The sequence below is a fragment of the Leuciscus leuciscus genome (assembly GCF_965113295.1).
Source record: "Leuciscus leuciscus genome assembly, chromosome: 3".
NCBI lineage: Eukaryota > Metazoa > Chordata > Actinopteri > Cypriniformes > Leuciscidae > Leuciscus > Leuciscus leuciscus.
The window spans coordinates 37,600,572-37,625,349 of NC_138727.1; the positions used below are offsets into that span (position 1 = coordinate 37,600,572).

Consider the following 24,778-nt stretch of genomic DNA (forward strand, 5'->3'; position numbering starts at 1 on the left):
ATATTTTTTACAGTCTATGCTCATAACATAACATGCTCTAAGTAAACACGCACGCAGAATGGAAAAGGAGGAGCGGAGGAGAGGGGCGCGGGGAGCAAGGATCACAGCGTAAATTTGAACTATATCGATAAATGCGATATGGTCTAATTCCATATAGCATTTAAAAATATATCGATATATCGCCCAGCCCTACCTGCATTATAAGTGTGTCCACGCCACGGTAACTGAAATATACAGTAGTTCTCTACCTCAGCGCTCAACTGTGGCCTGACATGCACTTTCCGTGAGCGGTAATTGAAAACCCGGAGTGGACCATAAGCAAAGTGATTACAGAATGCTTAAGGGGGTCGCACACCGGACGCGCAGCTCGGCGGCGCGCCACGCAGCGCCACGTCTTTTAAATTCGAACACACTATTCTCTATGAGAGTACACACACCGGCGGCGCCTTTCGGCGTCTGTCCGCGGCGGCTCAGGACCGTGTTCAAAATCCTGCCGCGCCACAGAGCGCCATTTACATAGTTTTATATAAAATTTACATGTGTGTGTCTCAAATCGTAGTTAATGTATATACGGACTTCACCCTGTGCTGCAATATACATTTAGTTTTATATTTATTTACAGAAATCAGAAAATTGCTGATGTTATCGGATTTTCAGGTGACAGTTGTCCTAGACGTGGCGCGGCGCGGCGCTGAGCTGCGCGTCCGGTGTGCGGCCGCCTTTAGAGTGGAGAGAGGAACGTGCTTTTGCTCCACTCCAGGCTTTGATCACATCCCCCTCAGAAGGGTGAATACACCTCGTCTTTCCTTAATTTAAGACCTATTCAAACTAAAATTAAGACATTTATTACACTATTTGAGAAATGAAAGCCTATTTACGGCCTTACATTTATGAAAAGTGAATTTAAGACATTAAGGACAGACTGGAACCCTGCAATTGACGGAAATCCGTCATAGACTTGCTGCAATTAACGGAAATCCGTCGTAGCGACGGAGAACTTTAATCCCTGTATATATATATATATATATATATATAAACACACACACACAACATATAATTTAATGCTCATTGAGAGGGCGAGATCTTGGTTTTAAAGTGTGGCTTAAATCTCTAAGAAAGACATTCATGCTTGCTAGCTGACCAAGCAGTGTAAACCCAAAGGTTAATTCTGGGATTCTAGGGAATGTCACAGTGGTTAAAGAATAATTTGGGAGTAAAACTGAGACTTTGAGCTGCAACACTGTCTTTAATAAGCAGTGGGTTGAGTATACAAGCCCTAGAAAGAGAACAACACTAGAAAGAAAATCTAAGAATAAATAAATACCTGTATAGTTACTATAAGAACCTTCAGCATTTGCAGACCCAGTTTAAAAGGTTTTCTGCCTTTGGCTTGGTACTTTTCACAAGGACTCATAAAGAAATATTTTAACTTCCTGCGCAGCGCTTCCTCTTCTTCACCAGCACCTATCCAGCCATCTGTTAGCGGAGTCGGCCTGGAGTTACAATACTCATCCCTGCAGTCATTCGAACCATAGTGAGTCACCGGAAACATTAGCCTATCCTCTTCTGAAAAAGAAAGAGAGAGACAGATAGCATTAGTTGGACAAATCACAAAGTAAATGGTCTTTTTGTTTGAAACCACTGTTATTCTTACGATTACATAACGTTACACACACTACCGACCCTCAAAAGTTTGGGGTCAATACAATTATAAAAATAAAATAAAACATTAATACTTTTATTCAGCAAGGATGCATTAAATTGATCAAAAGTGACAGTAAACACATTTACAATGATACAAAAGATTTCTATTTAAAATAAATCCTGAATGAAATTTATCACTGTTTGCACAAAATTATAAAGTAGCACAACCATTTTCAACTTTGATAATAATATGAAATTAATGATTTCTGAAGGATCATGACACTGAAAACTGGAGTACTGATGCTGAAAACTCAGCTTTGCATTAAAGGAATACATAAAAAAATGTAATTAAATAAAAACATTAAAATAGAAAACATTTATTTTAAATTGTAATAATATTTCACAATATTTCAATTTTTATTGTATTTTGATCAAATAAATGCAGCCTTGGAGAACAAAAGTGTCTTGCGTAATACATACAGTGAATTAAACAGAACTAGTTAAGTTAACTGAATTTGAATCAAATTTCATACTTGGATCACCAGGACACAGTGGTGAACTTTATTCAAAGAGTAAAATAAAAGACAATTGAAAGAAAAGATGGCCTCAACTACAGCCTTGACGTGAACTTCAGTCTAACGTTACTTCAGTAAGTCACAGATGGCTTATATGTTGCAGGTCCACTCAACAGATGAGAATTGTCTTTTAATATTAAATGAGAGTGAGAGAGACAAGAGTTCGGTGTTTTTCAAGTGGTCCTCTGTGTCTTTATTTAACGTTAAACATAGTATTCAAAACAATGAAGAAAATACAGTATTCTTAACTCTGAATAAATGTATTATACATTTGATCTCAGGTAGGTATCTAAGGTAAATGATACACTAACAGACTTCTCGATGACATAATACTAAAATTATTAATAAAAAATGAACATTCACTTGAAAAAAAAAGCTTTTATTTCAAGTTAAAAGCATTTGAGAAATAGTTTTTTCCTTTGAAATTTGATCATCTTTACTAACCTTTAGCATTAAATAAGATAGAAAGACAAGAGTTAGGCGTTATTATTCAAGCTCTGTGTTGTCTGAGGATGAGCCACAGTCGTCATGTAACTCAAACTCTCAACTGCCACTCAGAATTTAGAAAATGCATGCAATTCCCTGTAATACTCGCATTATAACACCTATCACTAGTACACACAAGCAAACAACAAATAATATACCATATATACAAATAACACAACATTCTTGAGACCCAAATTCAGTGTGGGAGTTCACAAACAGGCTACATGCCAAATTCGAAACTTGATATCTGACGCGTGTTCTCTTGTTCAAAGTGACGTGTGAACACTTGAGGAATGGGTGGTAGGGTGGTTTGTCAAAGACTTGTGTTGTGTTGGCGTGAATTTGATCTATGAGACAACAGACTAGTGTTAAGGCTTCATCACAGCACTCACTGCAAGCGTCAAGCACCGCTTTGACATCTACATGAAAAACGTTTCACATAATATCATGGATAGGATTTATGTGGTTGCCAGGTAGCTGGAAAGTGAAAGGGGAACACAAACACTAAAAATAGCAAACACCAAAACTTAGTTTCTGTATGACTTGACTTTATCCTATGACTTCTGTGCACTGCCCTTGTAATGAAGTGAATTGCTGAATTTATCAGAACTTTGATCATCGCATTACAACACTTGACTTGCAGGCAGCAAATCTCGATGTTTCACTCCATCGCGTGGTGGTGCAAGTCATGTGAAAGGGCCTTAAGGCTGGTTAGCTTGTCAAGGACACATCTTTCAAGTAGCCTGGCTGGTTTGTGAATGAATGTTGGAGATTTTGTCTCTGTGTGTGGCCTCAAATCTTTTTATCTTCATTTCTCACAATGAAAAAGTGTCAATCTTGCTGATGCACTTCCTGTACTGCTGTTCTGTAAACATAATCTTTGCTTTGCTCCTTACTTCCTTTCTATTTCCACATCACTTTTTAAAAATCACTGACTAAGCATTTCCCCAAAGCATTTTTATGTGTGAAACTACAGTAAATATGACTTTTTGAAATGGTGGCTTAAAGGGTTATTAGTTCACCCAAAAATGAAAATTCTGTCAGTAATTACCCATATGTTCTTTCTTGAGCAATTCTGTGAATTCTGTGAATTTCATTCAGTCACGAAGTGACTCATTCAGTCCTGTGTTATTTCTGCAGTAGCTCTACCACAATGACCAGTTATCTCAATTACATGACTACAAGCTAGCTACCAAGATTTCGGCAGGTCAAAAACCATTGATAGAATTATTATTAAAAAAAATTAATTGTGACTTTTCTGCTAAAAATTGTGTAAAAAAAAAAAAAAAAGGTCTGCTGTGCTTGTTTGTCGGGCTGCACAATAAGTTTTATGCCGAACGTCACATGACCAAACAGGAAACCAGGTCTTATCGCATCCGTTTGTCAGAAGAAGTTACGACGAACTGACGCCGACTTTTAAGCTTTTTCAAACTTTTTCAACTAAACAAGCTAGTTCTTTTTCTTTTTGGTGGTTAATTCGAGGGGAAGAACATTAGAGAACATAGGACAATGCTTTCGGGAAACCAGAGCGTTACTGACAGACTGGGAAGAGAGGAGATTAAACAATGGAGAATATGAGGAGAATAATCACTAAATATTAGAGAGAACAATAATAATAAAACACTTTTAGATAAACATATGTGATGGACATCAGTTATGCTCATTTTTGCTCGCTCCTTTGAAGGTATTATGAGTAAAATGGCTCTATATTTACATATATCTACATACAAAAGACCTGAACCACAAGTGATGCAACCCGTTTTACAGAATACGGAAGTTTGTTGTGCATAACCTCCATTTAGTAAAAAATATTGTGATTACATATATGACAATATAATAATAATAATTTTGTCATATTCCGACTAAATTCTATATACTTTCTTCATTTTCAAACATCAAACCAAAGTGCTTTTATTTTGGCAAAAACAATGCAAGGAGAACTAATTCAGCCGGTTTCAGCATTGAGCATTATGAGCTGCTTTTGCTTTGCTCTTAAATGTGTTGCATATATATTTGTTTAATTAAATCAGGGTTGACTTGACAAAAAAAGATTCGGATTTATTCAGATGTACTACACACATTTATGCCTACATATGTAACGTAAAATTGCCGGAACACCTTTTTTCATGCCTCATTAAAACCACATAAATCACAATCCAGGTGACAACACCTAATCTAGATTGAAAGGAAAGTGAAATACAAAAGCAAGTGGGTCAGCCACTCAAATGAGATAAAAGATCACAGCGTGTCAGTGCTGACAAATGGGAAATTTCATACAGCTCCGTTTTATTACTGCATAGCAGAAAAGTACAGATAGGTGGACTAAATGCACTCATAATATTTCTCTAATTTCCAAGTTCCTGTAACGTCCACATTGAGCAACTGAGATTTCCCTATTTCTTTACTCTCTTGAACATCTGACCAGCAGGTCACTGCATGATTAAGCAAAAAATGAAGAGAGACTAAGACTATTTATGCAGCTCTTCCTATTGGCTCCCATTGCTCTCTCTAATCAAAACCATCATTGTTCATCTAGCAGCAGATCTGTGTGTCGGTCCGTCTGTCAGAGTCGAGTCACTGGAATCTTGCCTTATCACATATTTGTTACTGTATAACAGGAAGATTTTTGATGCAGTCTATTAGAGTGATAACGATCTTGACAGCAAAATTGCAACACTCATGAGTGTCTGAAGCCGCTCACGAGCGCTGGTGATTGTCTTCAAGCGATAGAGTCAATCAAATGTGAAAAATAAACAGAAAAATCTCATCCGTCCTGTTTTGCAGCATGTTTTATAAGAACGTGTACAATGGCTCCTCACACGCTCTTACGGTCATAAGTATAAATAGCAGCATGTTATAATAACCCTATCACACATGACATCAACTTTTTTCATTCTGCCTTGGCCACCCATGTACTACACACAAAAACAAAGCAACCTAATAAAGGATCTATATGTCTAAGTTAAACAACAACACACAATCATGAATTGAAATATAATGAAAAAACTAGTCATGCACAAAAATTTCAGCAACCGAAAATATTTGGCAAAAACAGAAAAAGAAATGAATGGTTCTGAAGGGCCGAAATCATTTGACATTTAAGGCTGTGTACATTAATCCATCCGTCCACTGAGGTGGACTGAGCATTTTGAAGATTCTCCTTAAAGTGGATACATTTAAAAAGGTTGTTTTTGCGTTGTAGTGTGGACGGACACACTATGAAAACGAAGATGCATGTTCAGTCATGTGACGCACACTGTACTTATAGATATCTATGGTTAGACCGGCATGTGTGCTATTCACTTTCACAGAACAATCTTCATATTACATTCCTGCAAATATGACAGAAAATGTACTTGCAATTGCTGTCCTGCCGCAAAGCATGATGGCAATTGTGTTTTAGACCATACATGGAATAGCGATTGAGTGTGACCTAGAAAGTAGTGGAATATTTTGTTATAAAAAATGTTTGTTTTTATTACGTCTGGTCTCTCGGTACCATCTGAGCTTTGATTATGTTTTACACATGCGCAGTAAGATCATTTAAGTTTCAGTGTGGACGAGCAACTTTAGGAAAAGCTATGTCAGCTGTGTGTGGACACACTTTACTGTGACCAAAAATTATGCTAGAATAGCCATATTTAAATTTATTTGGCAGAAAAATCATGAGACGACTCACTGCATTTCGGTTTTGGTGTTTAAGTACAAAATTCCTTTAAATGTATCACAAAAAAAAAAACATGAATAAATTATAAAAGATGTGTCTCTGGTGTGTAGAGTTACTTTTCCACACAGACATTTACAAAGTCTGTGCTTTTGCGTTGGAAAAACGCAACATGCAGTGAATTGGAATAAAAAAATTTAAAAAATGTTTAAAAAAGACTTCGTCTAGCGCATGTTTTACAATGAACAAGCAGTAGCTTTGGATGATCTGTGTGAACAGACCCTTTTGCAACTGATTATAAATTTTGTAGTTAATGTTAATTGATTTTAGCATAGCAACCCATTTTCCTTTTGTATTTTATATATTTTTGAGTAAAACCATAATTGGTGGGGAAAAAACTGTAGTAAAACTTGCTTTAATACATTGTGAATTGATTGGAATTTGAGAAGTGGGTGTTAGCCTACATTGAACAGACTTAGACTATATTTAAAGTTCCTATAATAAATAATTAAAGATTACAACAACAACAAAATCCTTCTGAATAGCATGCACAGATGACTCTTTCACAATAAGAACATGCATTAAGAATATAAAATCATGCAAATACAGAATTTTGAATTTATGCTTACGTAAGAACATTCAAATTCACTGTTATTATTAGTCTGGAAAGTGATGTGGAACAGTATTTTGGTCAACAAACCTTGAACTACTTCTTGGCCCTGAAACTTTGGTTGCCAACCAATACTGTGGCAGAATGTTTGATACCTAATGGATAAAAAATGTGCAATATAGGACCTTGGGAGCGTCTGTCAGTCCATCAAAATGAAGAACTCAACAATGCTGAGGTATAAAAACAGTTTAAATCTATACGCCTCCAATCTACAACTCCCAAGACATATCACTGAGTCTTGAGCAGATCAGATGATTTTTATGGTCATTAAAAACTGAGTGAAATGAAAATGAAAACAGGTGGCAAATGTAGTGTTGTGCTTTTTGACCCCATAAACAAAACATCAGGCCCTACAGAACTACAGAAATAATGGAACACGAATGAGGAAGAAAATACGAAAACAAGCAAGTGGAAAATACATCGCATACATTAATTATCCACTAACACAGCAGTCTATCCGACCTTGTGAATCATCCAAACCACAAAATATTCCACAAACGTCAAATAGACTAAAACAGCACTAAGTGTGATCCTGCGCTCGTGACCGTGATAAACAAACTCCTGTTTCTTTGACATATTCTTGTGCATCTTGAGTACTTCTGTGCAAAGCATAGGCTATACATTACACACGCACAACACAACACAACACAAATACAAATAATAAAATCACTAATTTATACTCCACTTTCAAAAATTCAGGGCTGGATCCATTCTTTCTGTATATAACACCTTACTGACTCACTTAAACAGCACATTATACAGCCGATCACTCACCGGGGGAAATGTTGACTTTATTCGCGTCCACTGCGGCCATGTCAGCGATTTAAAATCAAGTGCAGACGCTGTCGGCATTAAAATCCCAGTTTAATTCACAGCACAATAGGATCTGAATATGTTCAACAGGCTTTTTTTGTTCCTCTGTAGTAATTTGACGGGCTCTTCTCCGGTTACCTCATGTTTCACAAGCATACACTCGCGATTCGCGAGCAGCACAGCACTGAACTTCCGATGCTTGAGGTCATGTGACAACATCATGTGACAATCTGACGCCGGTGAGGTGGCATAACACTTTTATTGTGTGTGTGTACAGATGTCCTATGTTTATCAATTCTGAGCTTCTTATTTTTATTTAGCCTAATTCTGTTACAAAAATCTGAGAATCTCTCTCTCAATTTTTCTTATTTTAAATAGTTCCTGCTAGTAGCAAGCAACCCCCCAAAAAATGTCTTCTGTATTTCATGATGTGCAAAACATGGTCATTTTGACGTTTATTGAGGTGATTCAATGGATGAAGTTGAAAATCAGTTTGAAACCATGCTGTCATAATTCATTTATTATCTGATGTGAATGATATATGTAGGCTATATGCACACACATCTGTGGCCAAAAAAAATTTGACAGTGACATAAAAGTTGTGTTTTGCTGCTTCAATTGTTGTGGTGTTAATTGAACATTGAAGCAGGAGGTTGCACCCACACATAGCTTAAATACCTCTAAAGATGTTTGAAAGATTTGTGTTATTTTTCAGTGTTGTCCCAGTAATCAATAATTAATGTGAGGCAAAACATGACTGGTTTGGAATAGTTCAGGACGATTTTTACAACATGACACCATTTACAACAAGAAATCAAGTCACAAGCACTACCAAAGGCCATGATTACACTTGATTACACACAACTGCTAAATCCAGGTCCTGACAAAAACTACCACTTACTAATTATTGCTACTGTAATAAAACTGCTGTAACTAGTGTTAGCCACCCAGTCTTAATCAAAAAACAAACATACAAAATGTTACTGTTATAGTATTAATAATAATCATTGTCATGTTGAGGTATTAACTATTGCAACTACTGTATACAGTGTTTAAGCACAAACTGTGGTTATTATGGAACATTTATGCAAGGGACAGTATTTCCCGATCTCTTCTTGCAATTTACGAAGACTTTATTATATTGTAGGACAATGAAAGAACGTGAACAAATGAAACACACACATACATAGATCAATCCTCTATAATACAATAATACAATGATACAACATGATCAAGAAGTCCAAATTTATGCTGTAAATAAAACTTCATACAGATATACATTTTTCATTTTGCCATATGTACATTGTCTGCAAAATTTTGGAAACCTAAATGGTTAAAGGGTCATTTGACATTTTTTTTCACACAATATCTGAGCAGTAATGTGCTGTCCGGCACATTTTATACTCAACAACTCCAAACCTAACAATCTATTCAATTTTGATTTAATTGATTATTTATTACAATTTATTCATGCTTTGTTTTAGTACATATGCAAAGAAAATAGACATCCAAAGATTAAGATCTTCATACAGAGAACTGCATTAGTGTATCAGTAAAGACAATTTTTTTTTTTAACTGGATTGGACTAGAGAGGTCACTGTGCTGATGTGGTTTGTCCTCAACCATATATTCTGTAACATCATTAATAAAGCAAGAGAGCCAGATACAGGCTTGAAGTTATTTGAGATGGGTGCTAGATGCAGTGAAATTGTTAGCAAAGCTATAAAAATGAATGAAAAAAACAATCAATTCAACTTAAATCCTATTGAGACTCCAGACTCAAGGGTAAAACTTGAGACTTGATTCTGATGTGCTAAGCAATCTGCTATCTGCCATCAAGAGCTTTATCTCGAGCAATGACTGCCTCATCAAACTTGATCATCAGTGTGGTTCCCTTATGCCAGTGGACAGTGACTTTGGCTGGGAAGCCACTGTGGGTTAAGATAGCCTCCACAATGCCACCAGTGAAGGCCGCACAGTTTAAAGTGCTATTCTCTTTAGGTACTGAAATGTAGGCATTGATCAAAGGCTCCTTTTCAATGATGTAGTATGTTTTGTCATCGTCGTTCGCTTGTTCCAGTTTGTCTGCCTCCTTGCCAAACAAAGATTTCCACACATTTACCTAGGAGAAAAGTGAGAAAGAAAGAAAGTTAAAGGGTTAGTTCACCCAAAAATGTTAATTCCTTCATCAATTACTCACCCTCGTGTCGTTCTGAAACCAGAACTTTCTTTCCATCTTCGGAACACAAATTAAGAAACCGTGAATTTACTTATTTTCATTTGCTCTGAATGAATATTGTTGGTGTAAATGTTGAATTTCGCCGTGGGATTGCACATCATTTTACTCATTCCCACATATTTTGTGCTCTCTTACACCCAAAGTGCGCGCACATAAAGCCACCTCTCAGTACTACATTGAGTTTGTTTTCGCTGCTTATTGCGCTTAAACAGTCAAATATACACAAAATGATGCCGGTCTTGGCGAGTATTCACGTAAACAGTCAGTTATGTTTTAAGTAAACGTAAACAGATGAGAAAGATAACGCATACATAATAGTATAATGGATCCGTGCGTCAGGTCTTAAAGTGACAGCAGTCTAATATACCATTACCTGCAGCCAAATTATAAGATAATATTAAAAATGTATACATGGCATTTTTTTCCCCATGTATCAATTGTCAAAATTGTGGCCAGTGAAAATGCTGAGTGGCTAGTAACTTTGGAAAACCCCAAGCCACAGTGGCTGGTGAGCAAAAAAGTTAATGTCAAGCCCTGTCTCTATGTATGTTTGCTGATCAATGTTTATATGTGAATAAAAGCTTTAATTAAATCTGTACATCATAAAGTGATCGTTTCTCTTCAGAAGACTTGGATCATACGGATTTCATACGACAGTTTTGGGTGAATAGACTTTCAATGGATGGACAAAAATCTTGTTCATTTGTGTTTCAAAGATGAACGAAAGTGCATGAGAGTGCGTAACTAATAATAACAGAATTTTCACTGCTGGGTGAACCATCCCTTTAACACTATAGATCTGAACTTAAACCAAAATGAGCTGCAATATGTAAACAAAATAAAAGTAATACCTTAATAAAGAGAAGTATGTTTAATACTTTGGTTTCTCTTTTCCCATTTTTCTCCCTCATCACAAGAACGTCGAGAAGACTGGCTCCCACACCTTGACCCATGTCCGCCAGCCGGGCCTGGAGCTCAGACACCGAGTACACGCGGCTCTGGCAGTACTGCACCATCTCGGAGAACAGCAGCGCGAACGCACTCACGCTCACCTCCGTTTTAGGACGCGTGATCGAGCGCTCGAGGATCGCAGATTTGCCTCGCGTAAAGCGGACCTCCATTCCGTCCACACCGAATTTGATTTGCAATCTGAATTAAAGAATGAAAGTGCCTGAGCCCTGGAATACAAGGACAGTTTGTGTTATAAATCAGCACATTGTAATTTGTAAATATATATATTTACGAATGCATAGAAAGAGTTGAACTGTCAGAATGTCATTCATTGTTGCTCTGGTCATGTAACGTTAGTCGTTTGCCTCTGGTTACATTATGGGTTTTCCTGATTACCTAATGTACTACGCAGAACATAGCACCGCCAGTAGAGAAACTATATGAAATGATAAGCAGGTATAACAATAACAGCGTATTTCGTTGCTCAGTAGCGTTTACCTGATGTTTTGGTTCAGTTCCGGATGCGTGAAGCCACGATTAGTAAAACATTTTTTTTTTAAATCATTGTTACCGGATATTTTCAAAATAAAAGTAAGACGGGGAATAGTAATGAATTTGCGAGATATACCTCAGTGTTTTGTAGTGGTAAAAACGTTACAAGTTTTTAAAATGCATTGTTCGTTTTTTTTTTTTTTTTTTTTTTGTCATTTGGGCATTTTTAACGAAATTGTCGTTCAGTGGAAACGACTTTTATTTTGAAATCATCACTCTGAGGTCACTGGCCAGGATGCGCTTTGCTCACAGTGCGTGATGTGCTTAAAAGTACACTTCAAGAACAGCCGATTTTTATCCCTCGACGTAAGTTTGCAACTCATTTGGAAAACAGGACTTTACAATTAAAATGTATTTTATATACATGCATTTTTATTCTAATTTTATAGTGTAAAATTGTTCAAGTTATTCATACATGTAAAATTAGCTTTCTCTTCATCGGAAAACTTTTTTTCTTTATGAATGTCATGTTCAAATGAATAAGGTGGAAGATAGGTTACCTTTCAAACATTTTTAAAGTGTCTTTTTCGAATAAACATCAGCTTCTCCCACTCATGTAAGGGGGTTTAAACTGCACTGCAAGGTGTGGGAGAATGATTCCTGCGTTCACGAGTCTCAGACGCTTTGGCACAACGACGATGAGGAGAGCAGGTAAAAAAACAGCCTCTTTTTTTTTTACGGTAACACTTTATTTTAACGTGAAGTAGTTACACGTTACTATATGTACTTACTAACTGTAACTTATGCATAATTTCAAGTAACTAGCCCTAACCGTAACTCTACAGTAAGTAGCCTACATGTCGTTAATTAATATTACTCTTTCTTGAGTACTTCAATAAGTACAATATAACTACGTCGACGTGAAATATAATGTAAAAAAAATATTACTGTTGAAAAGTTATATTGGTTAACATTCATCATCATAGCTGCTTCAAAATGAACTTTTAAATACATTTATGGAGCATGTGTACACTAATGTGCATGGTTATGAATTTAACTGATTATGACTCTTCTGTACTTCGACACACAGCGTCTGAGTTCCGAATGACTGTCCCATGGGGAGAGATGAGAGGTCAGGTTTGGGGTCCTTCTCATGGTCGTCCCGTGCTGTGTTTGCACGGTTGGGCTGACAACAGCGGATCGTTCAATACCCTGATTCCATTGCTTCCTAAAGGTATTAGTATTGGATTCCAGAGGATTCATGAACATTATAAAGATCCACATTAATAAATTCATTCTTATATACTTCATTTACAAGCGTCAATAAAGTGACAGTGGTTCTCATTCTCTCGGTTTTTCTTTTTCTCCACATCTCTCCCAGACTGGAGATTCGTAGCCATTGATTTTCCAGGTCATGGCTTCTCGTCTCATAGGCCTGATGGATGCTTTTACACTTTCCCTTTGTATGTGGCAGATGTCCGGCGAGTTGTAGAAGGTTTAAAGCTGCTTGGCCCTTTGTTACAAACCATTAATTAATCATCCTCAATACAAAAATAATAACGTAATGACTATTCTTGCCTTATTTTCCAGTTAAAATATAAAAAATTCTTTGTAAACAAAATAAATGTAATTGAGAAGCAAAACTTGTTTTCAGAGAAGGTGTCCTGAATTGTGAGAGTGTATTTATTCTTTCTGCACTAGCATATTTTTTTTCTTGTTTTACCCATTAGCAAGTTTAGCAATATTTACTGCTATTACAGAAATACGTTTGCATTCAAGACATAACCTATGAAAACAAGTCTTATTATCCTATGCATTGTTGCTTCTAAAGTAAATATATCTTGTTCTTAGAATTTTTTTGTTATTTGTACTGGCAAAAGGCAAAAAATGAATTAACTATATTTGTCTTTTTTCTCCATTTGTTCATAGCTCTTCAGTGGAAGCGATTCTCTATAATTGGACATAGTATGGGTGAGTCAACTCTTTTACTGCGGTCTCCATCTACTGACAGAGGTCAAAGTTCTCTTTAGTGTGTGAAAGGTCGGAGGATCTATGTAAACTGTAAATTAGCTGAAGATGAGTGATATTGTTGTGTAGCTGTTATATCATCTTCTATGATATAACTATATTGTCGTAGACCAGTAAGATGGCATTAGAAGGACACTGTGGGATGAATGCCTCAAGTCTGATTGCGTATTGCCATACTACAGTACTTATTTATAGCATCCCTGCTGGTGCTCTAAACGTCATCCTTATGCATGCCAGAGGATGATCCATGTTGTTGAGTTCCTGCAATATTTGTTCCTAGAAATTGAGCTTAAATTAATCCAAAAATATTTTAAGATTGAAGATTTTAAGATTCTAAACTAGTGTGTCTATTTTGAGTGCAAACTTTGAATAATGTAAAGGGTCAAACATGGGTGAACATATAGGACAACAGAGAGTTTGTTAAAGGGGACATATCATGCTAAATCCACTTTTTTAGCCCTTAAATGCATTTTGTTGTATATTTGGAGTGTTTAGAAGTACAGAAAAGTTGAAATTATTCTCTTCAGGTGCTTCGTTGATATCTTTATATTCTGTTTTGGTCATATTTTTCAACCTGTTCCGATTTTTCTGTTCTCTATGACGTTTTTTGAACTATTACGTCACAGTATTTGCAGCGGAACTGCCAAATAAGGACATCGACTTCCGGCCCAACACTTCCAGCAATCCGCCATTTTTATTTCTCGCTGCAATTTTGTAGTCCAAGCTAAAGGATGCAGAAGTTACGAGAGGGTAAGTTAAAATGTTCGGTTGTTGGATGTAGTAACCCACACGCTTCATTACACCGTCTAATGTAGATGAACTGCCGCGCTTGTGACAGGAGCATGTTTAACTGAAACAACGAGCAAAGAGAGAGAGAGACACGGTCGCGCGCGCACTCTCTCTCTTCGGAGCCAGGCGAAAGTGTAAACAAGACATCACCGTCTCCAAACTAGACGCTGTCTTGCTCTCTCTCCCTCGCACATATTAATCAAAATAAATCGACACGGTGGTAAAAGCTCGGAAGACCAAAGTTTCATGTGTAAATACAGTAACACACCATTGCGATACATACATCCATATGAAGACGTTGTTCTGCGGGTTCGTCGTCTTCATTTTCATCTCGCTCCGGCTCCGACTCTGGCTCGAACATGTAAGGCTGGATGGACAAGTCTTCCGTTGTTGACATTTTGTTAATAACGTGTGAATAAAACGTTTCTGTGCCGCTAGAAAATCGTATCTCTGCTATCAAACTACAAAAATGGCCGAACGGGGTGGAGTTGAACCGAGTGTCACCTCTGCAACCTGGAGAAGGGGCGGGGTATGAAGTGTCTCAATTGTATTTAAAGAGACCGCACCAAAACGAGTTGCTCTCAGACGCACATCAGAAAAGGGGTAGAAAAGGGGCCTGTGGAGCTTAAATAATGAGGAATTCAGACCCAAGCATTGCAGTTCCGCTTTATATAGACTACAAATGTATGATTTATATGTAAAAAGGAACAATTTAAAAGCATGATATGTCTCCTTTAATGTTAAATCATTAACATTACCTATTAAGTAGTGAAGCAGCTCAATACATTTACAGGCCCGTTCACACCAAGAACGATAACTATAAAGATAACTATAATGATAACTATATTAGCATCCACACCAGTGGACCACATCGTTGTGTTTATTCTAAGCACATGCTGCAGTTTTGTCGTCTGTCACTTTAAATGCTCGAGCTCGAGCAGGATGGATTCTGATTGGCTGTCATTGTTTTTATGGTTCATCAGCTGGAAAAAAAAATTCTGAAAATGATTGCAACAATATTGTTTAATTGTGTCATTATCGTTATAGTTGTTGTGTGGACTCTGCTGTTCTTTTATATTTAGACCTGTTCACACCACAAGGTACGAAAATGATAAAAAAAAACATTTGAGAAGTAGTTTTACCCTTTAAGAACAAAGTCACTAAGTTTCAGTCCAGTGCGAGAACATTAACTAGTATTTTCGGGGAAAAGAAAATCTTCTCCGGCTCAACACAACATGAGGGTTAATATAGAGTGAACCTGTAAATATATATATATATATAAGCACATTAATAATCTTGATTGAATAACACTTAAATATAAATGAAATTATAGAAAAAGCAGTAAAGCTCTATCATCATTCACAAATAACTTATAAGTAACACATATTTATGATATTAAAAATGTCAAATTAGTGTAAATATAGTTTTTTACACTTTTACACTTAGTATTTATTTATTTATTTATTTATCTGGATTAAGTTTTTGTCCATTTACCATAATTTGATATTTTATTTAATTGAATTTGTTTCTTTAACAGGTGGTAATGTGGCAGGAATAGTGAGTATCCATCATAGTGCTTTTTTATTTATGTAAATGAGTTGTTTAGTAGAGTAGTTCTCACTTGCTTCATGACCCAGATTTTACATTTGACATAAAGGGACAACCTACTACAGTACTAAAAGGATGCATTTTATTATGTCTTTACATGTTTTAATATTACTATGAGCTGTAATAATATTATTAACATTTATTAACATTTTGAGGTCATTGATGATGAGTATAAGGCTTTTCCCGGCTGCCTTTGAAAGGATACATTTTTGGTTTTTGCAACCGTTGAGAACCAATATATTAGGACTGTCACTGTGCTGTGTAAATGTAACGAGTTTCCTCTGGTTTTCCAGTTTAGCGCGTTGTACCCAGAGATGGTTGAAGACGTAGTTCTCTTGGATACTTATGGATTTCTCCCGACAGAAGTGGTAACAATAGATGGAGCATGTTAGAGTCGCTGTGTGTAAACATAGAGAAGACTCCTTGTTCAACATGCACACCACATAAATGTTTATTTTTTCCTTCCCTAGACTGACATGTTTAAAAACATGAGAAAAGGGATAAATGATCAAATCCATTATGACAACAAGATTGGTGAAAGGAAAGAGAAGGTGTACACTTACGAGAAAGCCAAAGAAAGGTGAAGAATGCCTGATGTCATGTGATATATATGTTTGTCTGTAACTACTGTAAACATGAATGTTCTTGTTTACTGTTGAGTTTCAACAGGCAAGTTTTGCAAAATTTTTAAGGTCTCATCTCATTCTCATTCCTCTTTAACTAAATTTTTGCCATTTTAAGTTTAGTTTTGTCATGTCCACCTCATATTGATATATATATTACAGTTTTTTTTCGATTGCTAAACAACAGTGAGCACAACTAGAGCTACATGTGCAAAACTCTAACTACAGTCTGCACTACCAACAGTCACCTGAGCTAAACAGTTCACATCACCTGCAAAACTCATTCCAAGCAACACAACTCTTAACACATGGCTCAAAACACTATGCACAACCCTCACTGAGATAACACACACTGTCACTCAGAACACACTGAGAGTAAAAACACTAGCATCAAAAACCAATACAGAAAATACAAACGTTTGAACAAGTTCAGTGACTTCATACAAAGTAATATTTTCTTCAAAGAAAAGAGTGACATTCTTTCACATGATTTATTTAAATTTTTAGAACATAACAATTCTTTAAGGTAAATGAAAATTAGCAGTTTGCTTCAATAGTCTGTAGTAATTTACGGAATTACAGTAATGAGAAAAAAAAAAGGTTGAAACTAAAAGTACATACTGTAATTCGAACAAATAATTTAGGGGCTAATCCTGCCTCTGTCTAGCGTCAGGCCACAATCAGCCGTGTTTGAAAGGCACAAGGCTGAAATCTATTCTGTTTTGAATGTGTGGTTCACAGTTTTGACAGCAGTGTGTTAGCATTTGAACAAAGTGCTGTAAATCCACAGTGTTGTGCAGGTTGTGGTTAAAGGTGGTATCAGTGATTTCAGGCCCAAAAATATTTTTATCACATTCATCTAATCTTTCCTAACGATCCGCTAGCTACCCGCCCCATAAGCATGCCGTCAAAAAACAGCGTCTCTGTAGGCAGCCTAGGCTCTGAGATCTGCACACAAAAACAAATGGTTTAGCCAAACACTCAAAACCAAAACAAATAGTGTTCCAACCAATCACCATCACCGAGGGTGTTGTGAGGTTTTGAGCCAGCTTTTTCTTCAGCTCTGACTTTGCGTGCATCCGTGCACGAGCACAAACCCTCACAACACCCTCCCCCTGTCGGTGATTGGTTGGAACACTATTTGTTTTGGTTTTGAGTGTTTGGCTAAACCATTTGTTTTTGTGTGCAGATCTCAGAGCCTAGGCTGCCTACAGAGACGCTGTTTTTTGACGGCATGCTTATGGGGCGAGCAGCTAGCGGATCGTTAGGAAAGATTAGATGAATGTGATACAAATATTTTGGGGCCTGAAATCACTGATACCACCTTTTAAGTCATGGGATAAGTGTGTAGAGTTTTGAAAACTGTGTTCAAGCAATGAAAAACGAACTCGTTTTTGGTCCACATGAAGTGCTGCCGTGCAGACTGTAGTTAGAGTTTTGCACATGTGACTCCAGTTGTGCCCACTGTCGTTTAGCAATCGAAAAAACTGTAAAGTCTCTTACGCTCAACAAGGCTGCACTTGTTTGATCAAAGTATAGTAAAAACAGTAATATTGTCTAATATTAATAATAACTGTTTTCTATTTGAATGTATTTTAAAATGTAATTTTTCCTGTGATTCAAAGCTGAATTTTGAGCATCATCACTCTAGTGTCACATGATCCTTCAGAAATCATTTCAGTATTCTTTGATTAATTGAAATAGAATTTGAAATAGAAATAGAAATCTTTTGTAACATACCAACATTTTAAATGTTTTTACTGTCACTTTTGATCAATTTAATACATCCTTGCCGAATAAAAGTATTTTCTTTTTTAAAAGTTGTAATGACCCTAAGCGAATTGTAATGTATTATATATATATATATATATTCTCTTTCAGGTTGAAGGTTGCAAACCCCTCCCTGTCCGATCAGTCTGCAGATATTCTGTTGGAGCGAGCAGTCAGAGAGGTGGAGGGAGGTGAGACATGCAACACTCACTCCTAAACTTTCTCACCGATTTTGCTCAGACAAAACAGTTTATTATATCAAGCTCTCTAAATGACTTCCTTTCTCTTAAAGGATTTATATTCACCAGAGACTTCAGGATCAACCTGGTGAGGCATTTCAATATATTTATTTGTTCATTTACATTTCAGTTGTTTGTGTATTCCAGATAACAAGATTTCAGATTTTGTTCTACTGTTCAATACATAAAGTGAGAGAGAGGCCGCACTATGCTTAAATATATTTTTATTTGCACAGACGCGTTTCGGCGCGTGCCTTCTTCAGCGTGCAACAAGGTAACAATGTAGCCAATCTTATGAGATTTAATATAATATTTAAGCATAGTGCGGCCTCTCTCTCACTTTATGTATTATAATTATCTAGGCCAGCACTCTTAAAGTTGATAATTACACTGAGTGAAGCCTGCTCCCATCCACAATTACGTTCTACTGTTTAACCCACATTTATCTGTCATATAGTTTATTACATTTTCATCATGTTTTCTGCTTTACAGATGTCTTGTTTATGAAGGAATGTGTGAAAATATACACTATACACATCATGATTAATGTGACCTAACTTTTTCTTGTGATTGTGTTTTTTTTTTTTTAGAAAAACATTGTAAATAATAATATTCAACAGTGCCTCTACGTGCTGTCACTAGTTAAAGCCAGAGTGATGCTACTGCTGTGAGTCCAATTCACACACACACATACACAAGTTTTCATTGTATTCATGAGAAATACTGTACGCATTTATGCACAATGCTCAAAATTAGGGATGCACCTTTACTATTAAATTTCTGTCCAGTACTGATAGGATAATAATTATTTTCATGTTATGGCCAGAAACCAATAATTTGCAGATGTTAAATGATTTACTATTATGTGTAAATTAATTCAAAATAAAAGTCATTTTAAATGCTACAGGTCAGTTTAGGCCTCACATACATTATAATGTAAAGTATGAATAATATTTTGCAATTTGAAATATAGTGGCCCCAAAAAGTATTCGGGACAGTTAATTTACACAAAATGCCTGAATGTCACTGTACTAAATAATGAGATATTTAAACCAAGTGGTAGAGCTGCATGATTAATCATCAAAAAATCGCAGTCTCGATTCTAACACCCACACAATCTCATTTCATAAATGAAAACGATTCGCCCGTATCTATTAGTCCTTTGACAAAATCACAATGGAACATTCAAATCTATCTATCTAGGTATGAAACGATCTTTTCAACCACACATTATTGTTATTTTCGTGTTGCAAATATTCAAATAGTTTGGATATTAACACTATGGAAGCGAAATAGAGCAAATCACCTTTTAAAAAGTAACTTGGCACTTCAAATAACTATAGTATCGATTACATCGTTACACCAGTAGGTGGCGACAAGTGACTGTTAAATTGTTTTTATTTGTCATTGAATCAGTCATTCAAGAGATTCATTCAAAAATGCTGATTCATCCAGTATTGAAACAAGTGAAGACTATGAGTGAGTCATTGAATCATCCATTAAAAATTAAACAGTTTAAATAGACTGCAGCAATTAACATTTTGTCAGAACCTGTAGTAAATGACACGCTATTTTGTTTAGTTGTCTGTTCAGAATCGTGATTTCTGTTTTAAACAAAAAAAATCGTGATTGTCAATTGATCCAGAATCGTGCAGCTCTACCAAGTGGCATCTGTGAACAGCTGATGTATAAATGTGCGTAAGTGAGGCTTTAGTGCCCAAAGCTTTTGGGACTACTGTTAAAAAATACTGTTTATCCACACACTATCAGATATACATACACTATTAGACTGCATTTGTTTCTTTCTTCAGGGCAAATGAGGGTCTGTTCAAAACGTTTACTCTACCTAATGGACATGGTGATATGATTCTGAAGAGCTGGACTGATCAAAAAGTGAGATACATACACATACACACAAAAAATATTGCAAAATGTATGTCTGGAATAGCAGTATGTACAAATATATCTTTCTCGCTCCTCTACAGGCCACCATTCTTGAAATAGAAGGAGACCATCACATTCACCTCAACAAACCCGAGTCTGTGGCCTCCATAATCACTGATTTTCTTCAGGCACACAGTCCTGACAGAACAGAAAGTGAATTTGACAACAACCAAACATCGAAATTATAACACAGATTCAAATAATGAAGTATACACATCATTCAAAGTTTCACATCATTAACCAATTCTCGTTATTTTGTCTTATACTATGATACTTTTTTAAAGCATAACAAACTTTAGATTTATTTTCTCATGTTACAAAAGTAAGAAAGCCTTTGGATCATTTGCAGTATTTTGCACTCCATTCATCCATTCATCTTCCAGTTCTCACCTCACGGTGCTTTTTGAGGTGCGGATTCACAGTATTCATTTTGCAAAATACATTGCTTTGAATTTTAGCTAAATGTTTTGGCCTTCCCATAAAGGCCTGTGTTCTATGGAGTTGGTTAAGGGTATGAATACCTTTGTTAATGACTTTCTGTATGTTGTGGAAATGGAAATTAAATTAAAGATTAAACCTGCTGAGCTGGAAACAAAATGTAAACATAGTTTGACTTTGCGCCATTATTCTGACTTCATTATAAGTAATTATATGTCTAACACAATAAATTCTGCATTCAGTGTTAGATGATACTTCAGAAATCATTCTAACATGCTGATTTGGTGCTCAATAAACAATTATAATCAATGGTGAAAACAGTTGTTCTTGCTTAATATTTTTATGAAAACTTGATTTGGTGCTCAATAAACAATTATTATCAATGTTGAAAACAGTTGTTCTTGCTTAATATTTTTATGGAAACTATGATACAGTTTATTTTTTCAGGATTCTTTGATTAATAGAAAGTTATACATTTCTTTGCTTAATTTAATGCATTCTTGCTAAATAAGAATTAATTTCTTTTTTTAAAAACACACTTTCAGGCAAAAGCATTTCACAAAAAGAATATTGTTAGGTTTCAAATTAAGACAAAAATTATTTATTGTCAAACATTGTTGCGGTGAGTTAATGTGACGGACAAAAGAAGATATTTTAAAGAATGTTTTTTTCCAGACGGTTGATGGACCCCATTGACTTACACAGTAGGGAAAAATATTATGGAAGTCCATCAACTGTCTGGTAACAAACATTCTTCAAAATATATTTTGTGTTCAACAGAAGAAGGAAACTCAGGTTTGGAATGACATGAGGGTGAGTAAATGATGACAACATTTTCATTGTTGAGTAAACTATCCCTTTAAGTTAGGGACAACTCACTTTATATCCACTAAATCACTGTGCCACCAGTTGGTTAAAAGTAATTGCAGAAATATTGAAATTGGGTCTGAAAAAATGTCCTGCAAAATTCATTGCAGATGCCACTTGGTTTGACATTTTATCGGCACTGAAATTCAGGCACTTTTAGATGTGACATTTTTAAGTGTCCATATACTTTCTTGGGCCACTGCTGTTGTGTTTGTATCAGTAGTAATTGTGAATGTGCAGATTGTTGTAAATGTATGTGAGTTTGATTTCCTTCAGGCTTTGCTGAAAGCTGCACATCTTGCGTTTGCCATATATAGGTCAGCACTGCTCAGTTTTGCCTTACATTTGAGACTATCAATTGCATGATACTCTGAAAGCCAACAACTGTGTAATGGGCGTTATTGTGATGAGATTATAGTTGTGTGTGCTTGTGTTTAAGAATCTGCTTTATGTTTATTCAGCCAAGCATTGCTTACCTCAAGCTATTAAGACTTAAAGAGTAACGCAGCAGCTCCCAAGTGTGTGTGTGTGTGTGTGCGCGCATATGCGTGGGTATGTGTGCGCACAAGAAATATTACATTAGGAATATTAGTCTGGGAAGTGTCATTCATGTTAATTGGAGTTAACCCAAACAAAAGTTTAATTCTGTAATCATTTACCCTCAAATCTGTATGATTTTCTTTATTTCATAGACCAAAAAAAGGAGACGTTCAAAGGGATAGACCAACTAAAAATTAAAATGTATCATTTGCTCATATCATTCCAAACCTGTATGACTTTCTTTGTTCTTTGTAACATGAAAGGATGTAACATGTAACATATTTTGAAGAATGTTAATATCAAACAATTTCTGTTTCCATGGTCTTCTATTGGAATTCTATTTCTTCTAATTTGTGGTCCATACAATTGAAGACATTGGGAACCATGCACTAACAATGAACAGTTGTATTTTTATTAAATATTTTAAAAAGTGCTAACAGTTATGAACATTCTTCAAAATATCCTTTGTGCTTCCTTGCAATGAATGTGAATGGTCTCATTAAAGATCATGACATATTGTAATCTCATAACTGAAATTTGAGAGCTTTAGTATACCTATAGCATATATTCTGTAATAGTACATCATATGAGCCGCTTTCATGATATTTTTTGTTATTTTTTCAGCTTCGGTTGTAATGTACCAGGTCACCATTTATTGTATGGAAAAGAGCAGCATGAACATTTTGTTGAATTTCTCCTTTTGTGTTCCATGGAGGAAAAGCCATACGGGTTTAAAACAACATGAGAGTGAGTAATGCAGGACGAATGATGCTGTGGGTTATTTTGAACCATTTCAGGGATTTGAAAACATTTATACAACACAACATCCTCCCTAAAACCTATGATTTTCTATAATATCTGCCATGTTCCAGTTTGACCTGAAAATGACCAGTAACGGATGATCAGGATTGAAAATAAAGGGTTGCAAAAAAAAAATTATGTAACTTCTGCTCTGACCCTTTCCTCGTCAGAGACGTCTCCATGGTTACCCTCCCCCCTTTCCCAACTGGATGGTACAAGGAGAGCACGAAAGCAAGGGTGCGAGAAACCCCCATGCCATAGCATCGAATAAAATCATATATTCGTCCATGTAGTGGCATCAGCCATCATTTGGCTTTATTATTCAGCTTTTTTATTAAGACGATTCTATCCGCTCAGCCTGGGTTTAACAATTTAAACCCCAAACTACAGTGCCAGTTCACAGACGATCAAAGAAAGACTGCAGGTATGTGGAGACACATGATGCAAATGTGCTGTAGAGGTGATGTTTTATAGCATGCTGTACTTATTGGTGTAGGCTACTTCATCTTCATTGTACTTCATACACACGTACTGCAGAGCAAAGTGAAAATAATAGACAGAATCTGCTGCACTGTTAAGAATGAGTGACGATACCGTCATATTTCCATGTGGATCATGCAATGTTTCATGTACTGCAGTGCACAGGTGTGTTTTCATTTTATCCATTTCTCTCGTTCTATACTTTTGAGACAACACGATGTCTTGGATGTTTCTGGACTGGTTCGTCCCCGTCTATCTGCTGGTCTCAGTCCTGGTCCTGGCTGGTTTTGGAGCGTGTCTGTATTTTCTGGAGCCGGGTCTTCAGGATGCCCACAAGTGGAGCACCAAGTCACTGAGGCACCAGCCGCTGGCTCAAACAAGGCAAACACACAGCAGAGATGACGACAGCAACGCCTTGTTATGATGGGACATGTGTGGACGTTTGTGCCAAATCATGCATTGATGCCACTTGATCAGAATCCATTGTCTTTTCACAGGGTTTCTTTAGTTATATGGAATCAGATTACAGAGCAAAACGATATAATACGCTGCAGAAGTCAATTCATTATTTACAATGATTATTATTTGCACTAAACATTGTAATGGTAATTAAACTTTGGTCAGTGGGAAACTGAACTCGGTATGCGGTTCAGAGTGTCGTGTTTTCAGGTGATAAATTAAACCAGTTGAATAGTAAAGTTCAGCCCAAAGAAAAAATACATATTGCTATTCTAGCATAATTTTTGGTCAAGTTGCAGTGCATCGTACAGCTGACATGTTTACTTGTTATCCACATTTTGTGCACAAAATAGACACTGATGCAAAATGCAAAATCAGAAAAGCACAAAATGAAGATGTCAGCCCTGCAAAACAATTTGATCAAATCCAGTGATTGTTCCCACACAAACCTCCCACACAGGGAGTCAACGTTAGAGTAAATTGTAGTGACATTTGGCCTAACTGCAAGGGCGTACTAGGTTTGGCCTCAGCTTTGGTGGGGACATCCCCCTCCCCCTCCCCCTCCCCCTGGAATGAGTTTTCTATATGTAATTAAATAATGAATAAAATACACACGTATCATAGTATGCATTCAACACAACAAATCCATTATTATTAT

General features: G+C 36.3%; 3 protein-coding genes and 1 long non-coding RNA gene across 5 annotated transcripts in view; 2 read left to right on the forward strand and 2 right to left on the reverse strand.

Annotated features, from left to right (window-relative positions):
- Positions 1 to 8,056, reverse strand: part of mcoln1a (mucolipin TRP cation channel 1a) — a 28,211-nt gene extending 20,155 nt beyond the window's left edge. Inside the window, exons 1-2 of the mRNA XM_082163512.1 lie at positions 7,814 to 8,056; positions 1,325 to 1,566 (exon numbers count right to left, since the gene is read on the reverse strand). Of these exons, the coding sequence (XP_082019638.1) occupies positions 1,325 to 1,566; positions 7,814 to 7,853 (282 nt within the window). The 5' untranslated portion in view covers positions 7,854 to 8,056. The remainder of the gene's footprint in view (positions 1 to 1,324; positions 1,567 to 7,813) is intronic.
- Positions 8,057 to 8,952: 896 nt separating this feature from the next.
- trappc5 (trafficking protein particle complex subunit 5) lies at positions 8,953 to 11,615 on the reverse strand. Its single transcript, XM_082163459.1, has 3 exons — positions 11,541 to 11,615; positions 10,943 to 11,269; positions 8,953 to 9,974 (listed from the first exon to the last, which is right to left on the reverse strand). The coding sequence occupies exons 2-3, from the start codon at positions 11,210 to 11,212 to the stop codon at positions 9,678 to 9,680; spliced, it is 567 nt and encodes a 188-aa protein (XP_082019585.1). The 5' UTR covers positions 11,213 to 11,269; positions 11,541 to 11,615; the 3' UTR covers positions 8,953 to 9,677.
- A 130-nt stretch (positions 11,616 to 11,745) lies between these two features.
- Positions 11,746 to 21,365, forward strand: serhl (serine hydrolase like). 2 transcript variants are annotated; one of them, XM_082163457.1, is made up of 13 exons: positions 11,746 to 11,900; positions 12,156 to 12,245; positions 12,625 to 12,768; positions 12,916 to 13,029; positions 13,464 to 13,505; positions 15,889 to 15,908; positions 16,253 to 16,327; positions 16,430 to 16,539; positions 18,464 to 18,543; positions 18,645 to 18,679; positions 19,182 to 19,258; positions 20,403 to 20,484; positions 20,577 to 21,365. In XM_082163457.1, exons 2-13 carry the CDS (start codon positions 12,188 to 12,190, stop codon positions 20,721 to 20,723), a joined length of 984 nt encoding a protein of 327 aa, XP_082019583.1. In that variant the 5' UTR covers positions 11,746 to 11,900; positions 12,156 to 12,187; the 3' UTR covers positions 20,724 to 21,365. The 2 variants fall into 2 exon arrangements, with proteins under 2 accessions (XP_082019583.1, XP_082019584.1); XM_082163458.1 differs by having other exon boundaries at positions 11,754 to 11,900; positions 12,137 to 12,245.
- Positions 21,366 to 21,631: 266 nt separating this feature from the next.
- LOC309494206 lies at positions 21,632 to 24,008 on the forward strand. The gene is made up of 3 exons (XR_014204253.1): positions 21,632 to 23,127; positions 23,352 to 23,605; positions 23,871 to 24,008. It is a non-coding gene; the product is annotated as an uncharacterized lncRNA (long non-coding RNA).
- The last annotated feature ends 770 nt before the right edge of the window (positions 24,009 to 24,778 follow it).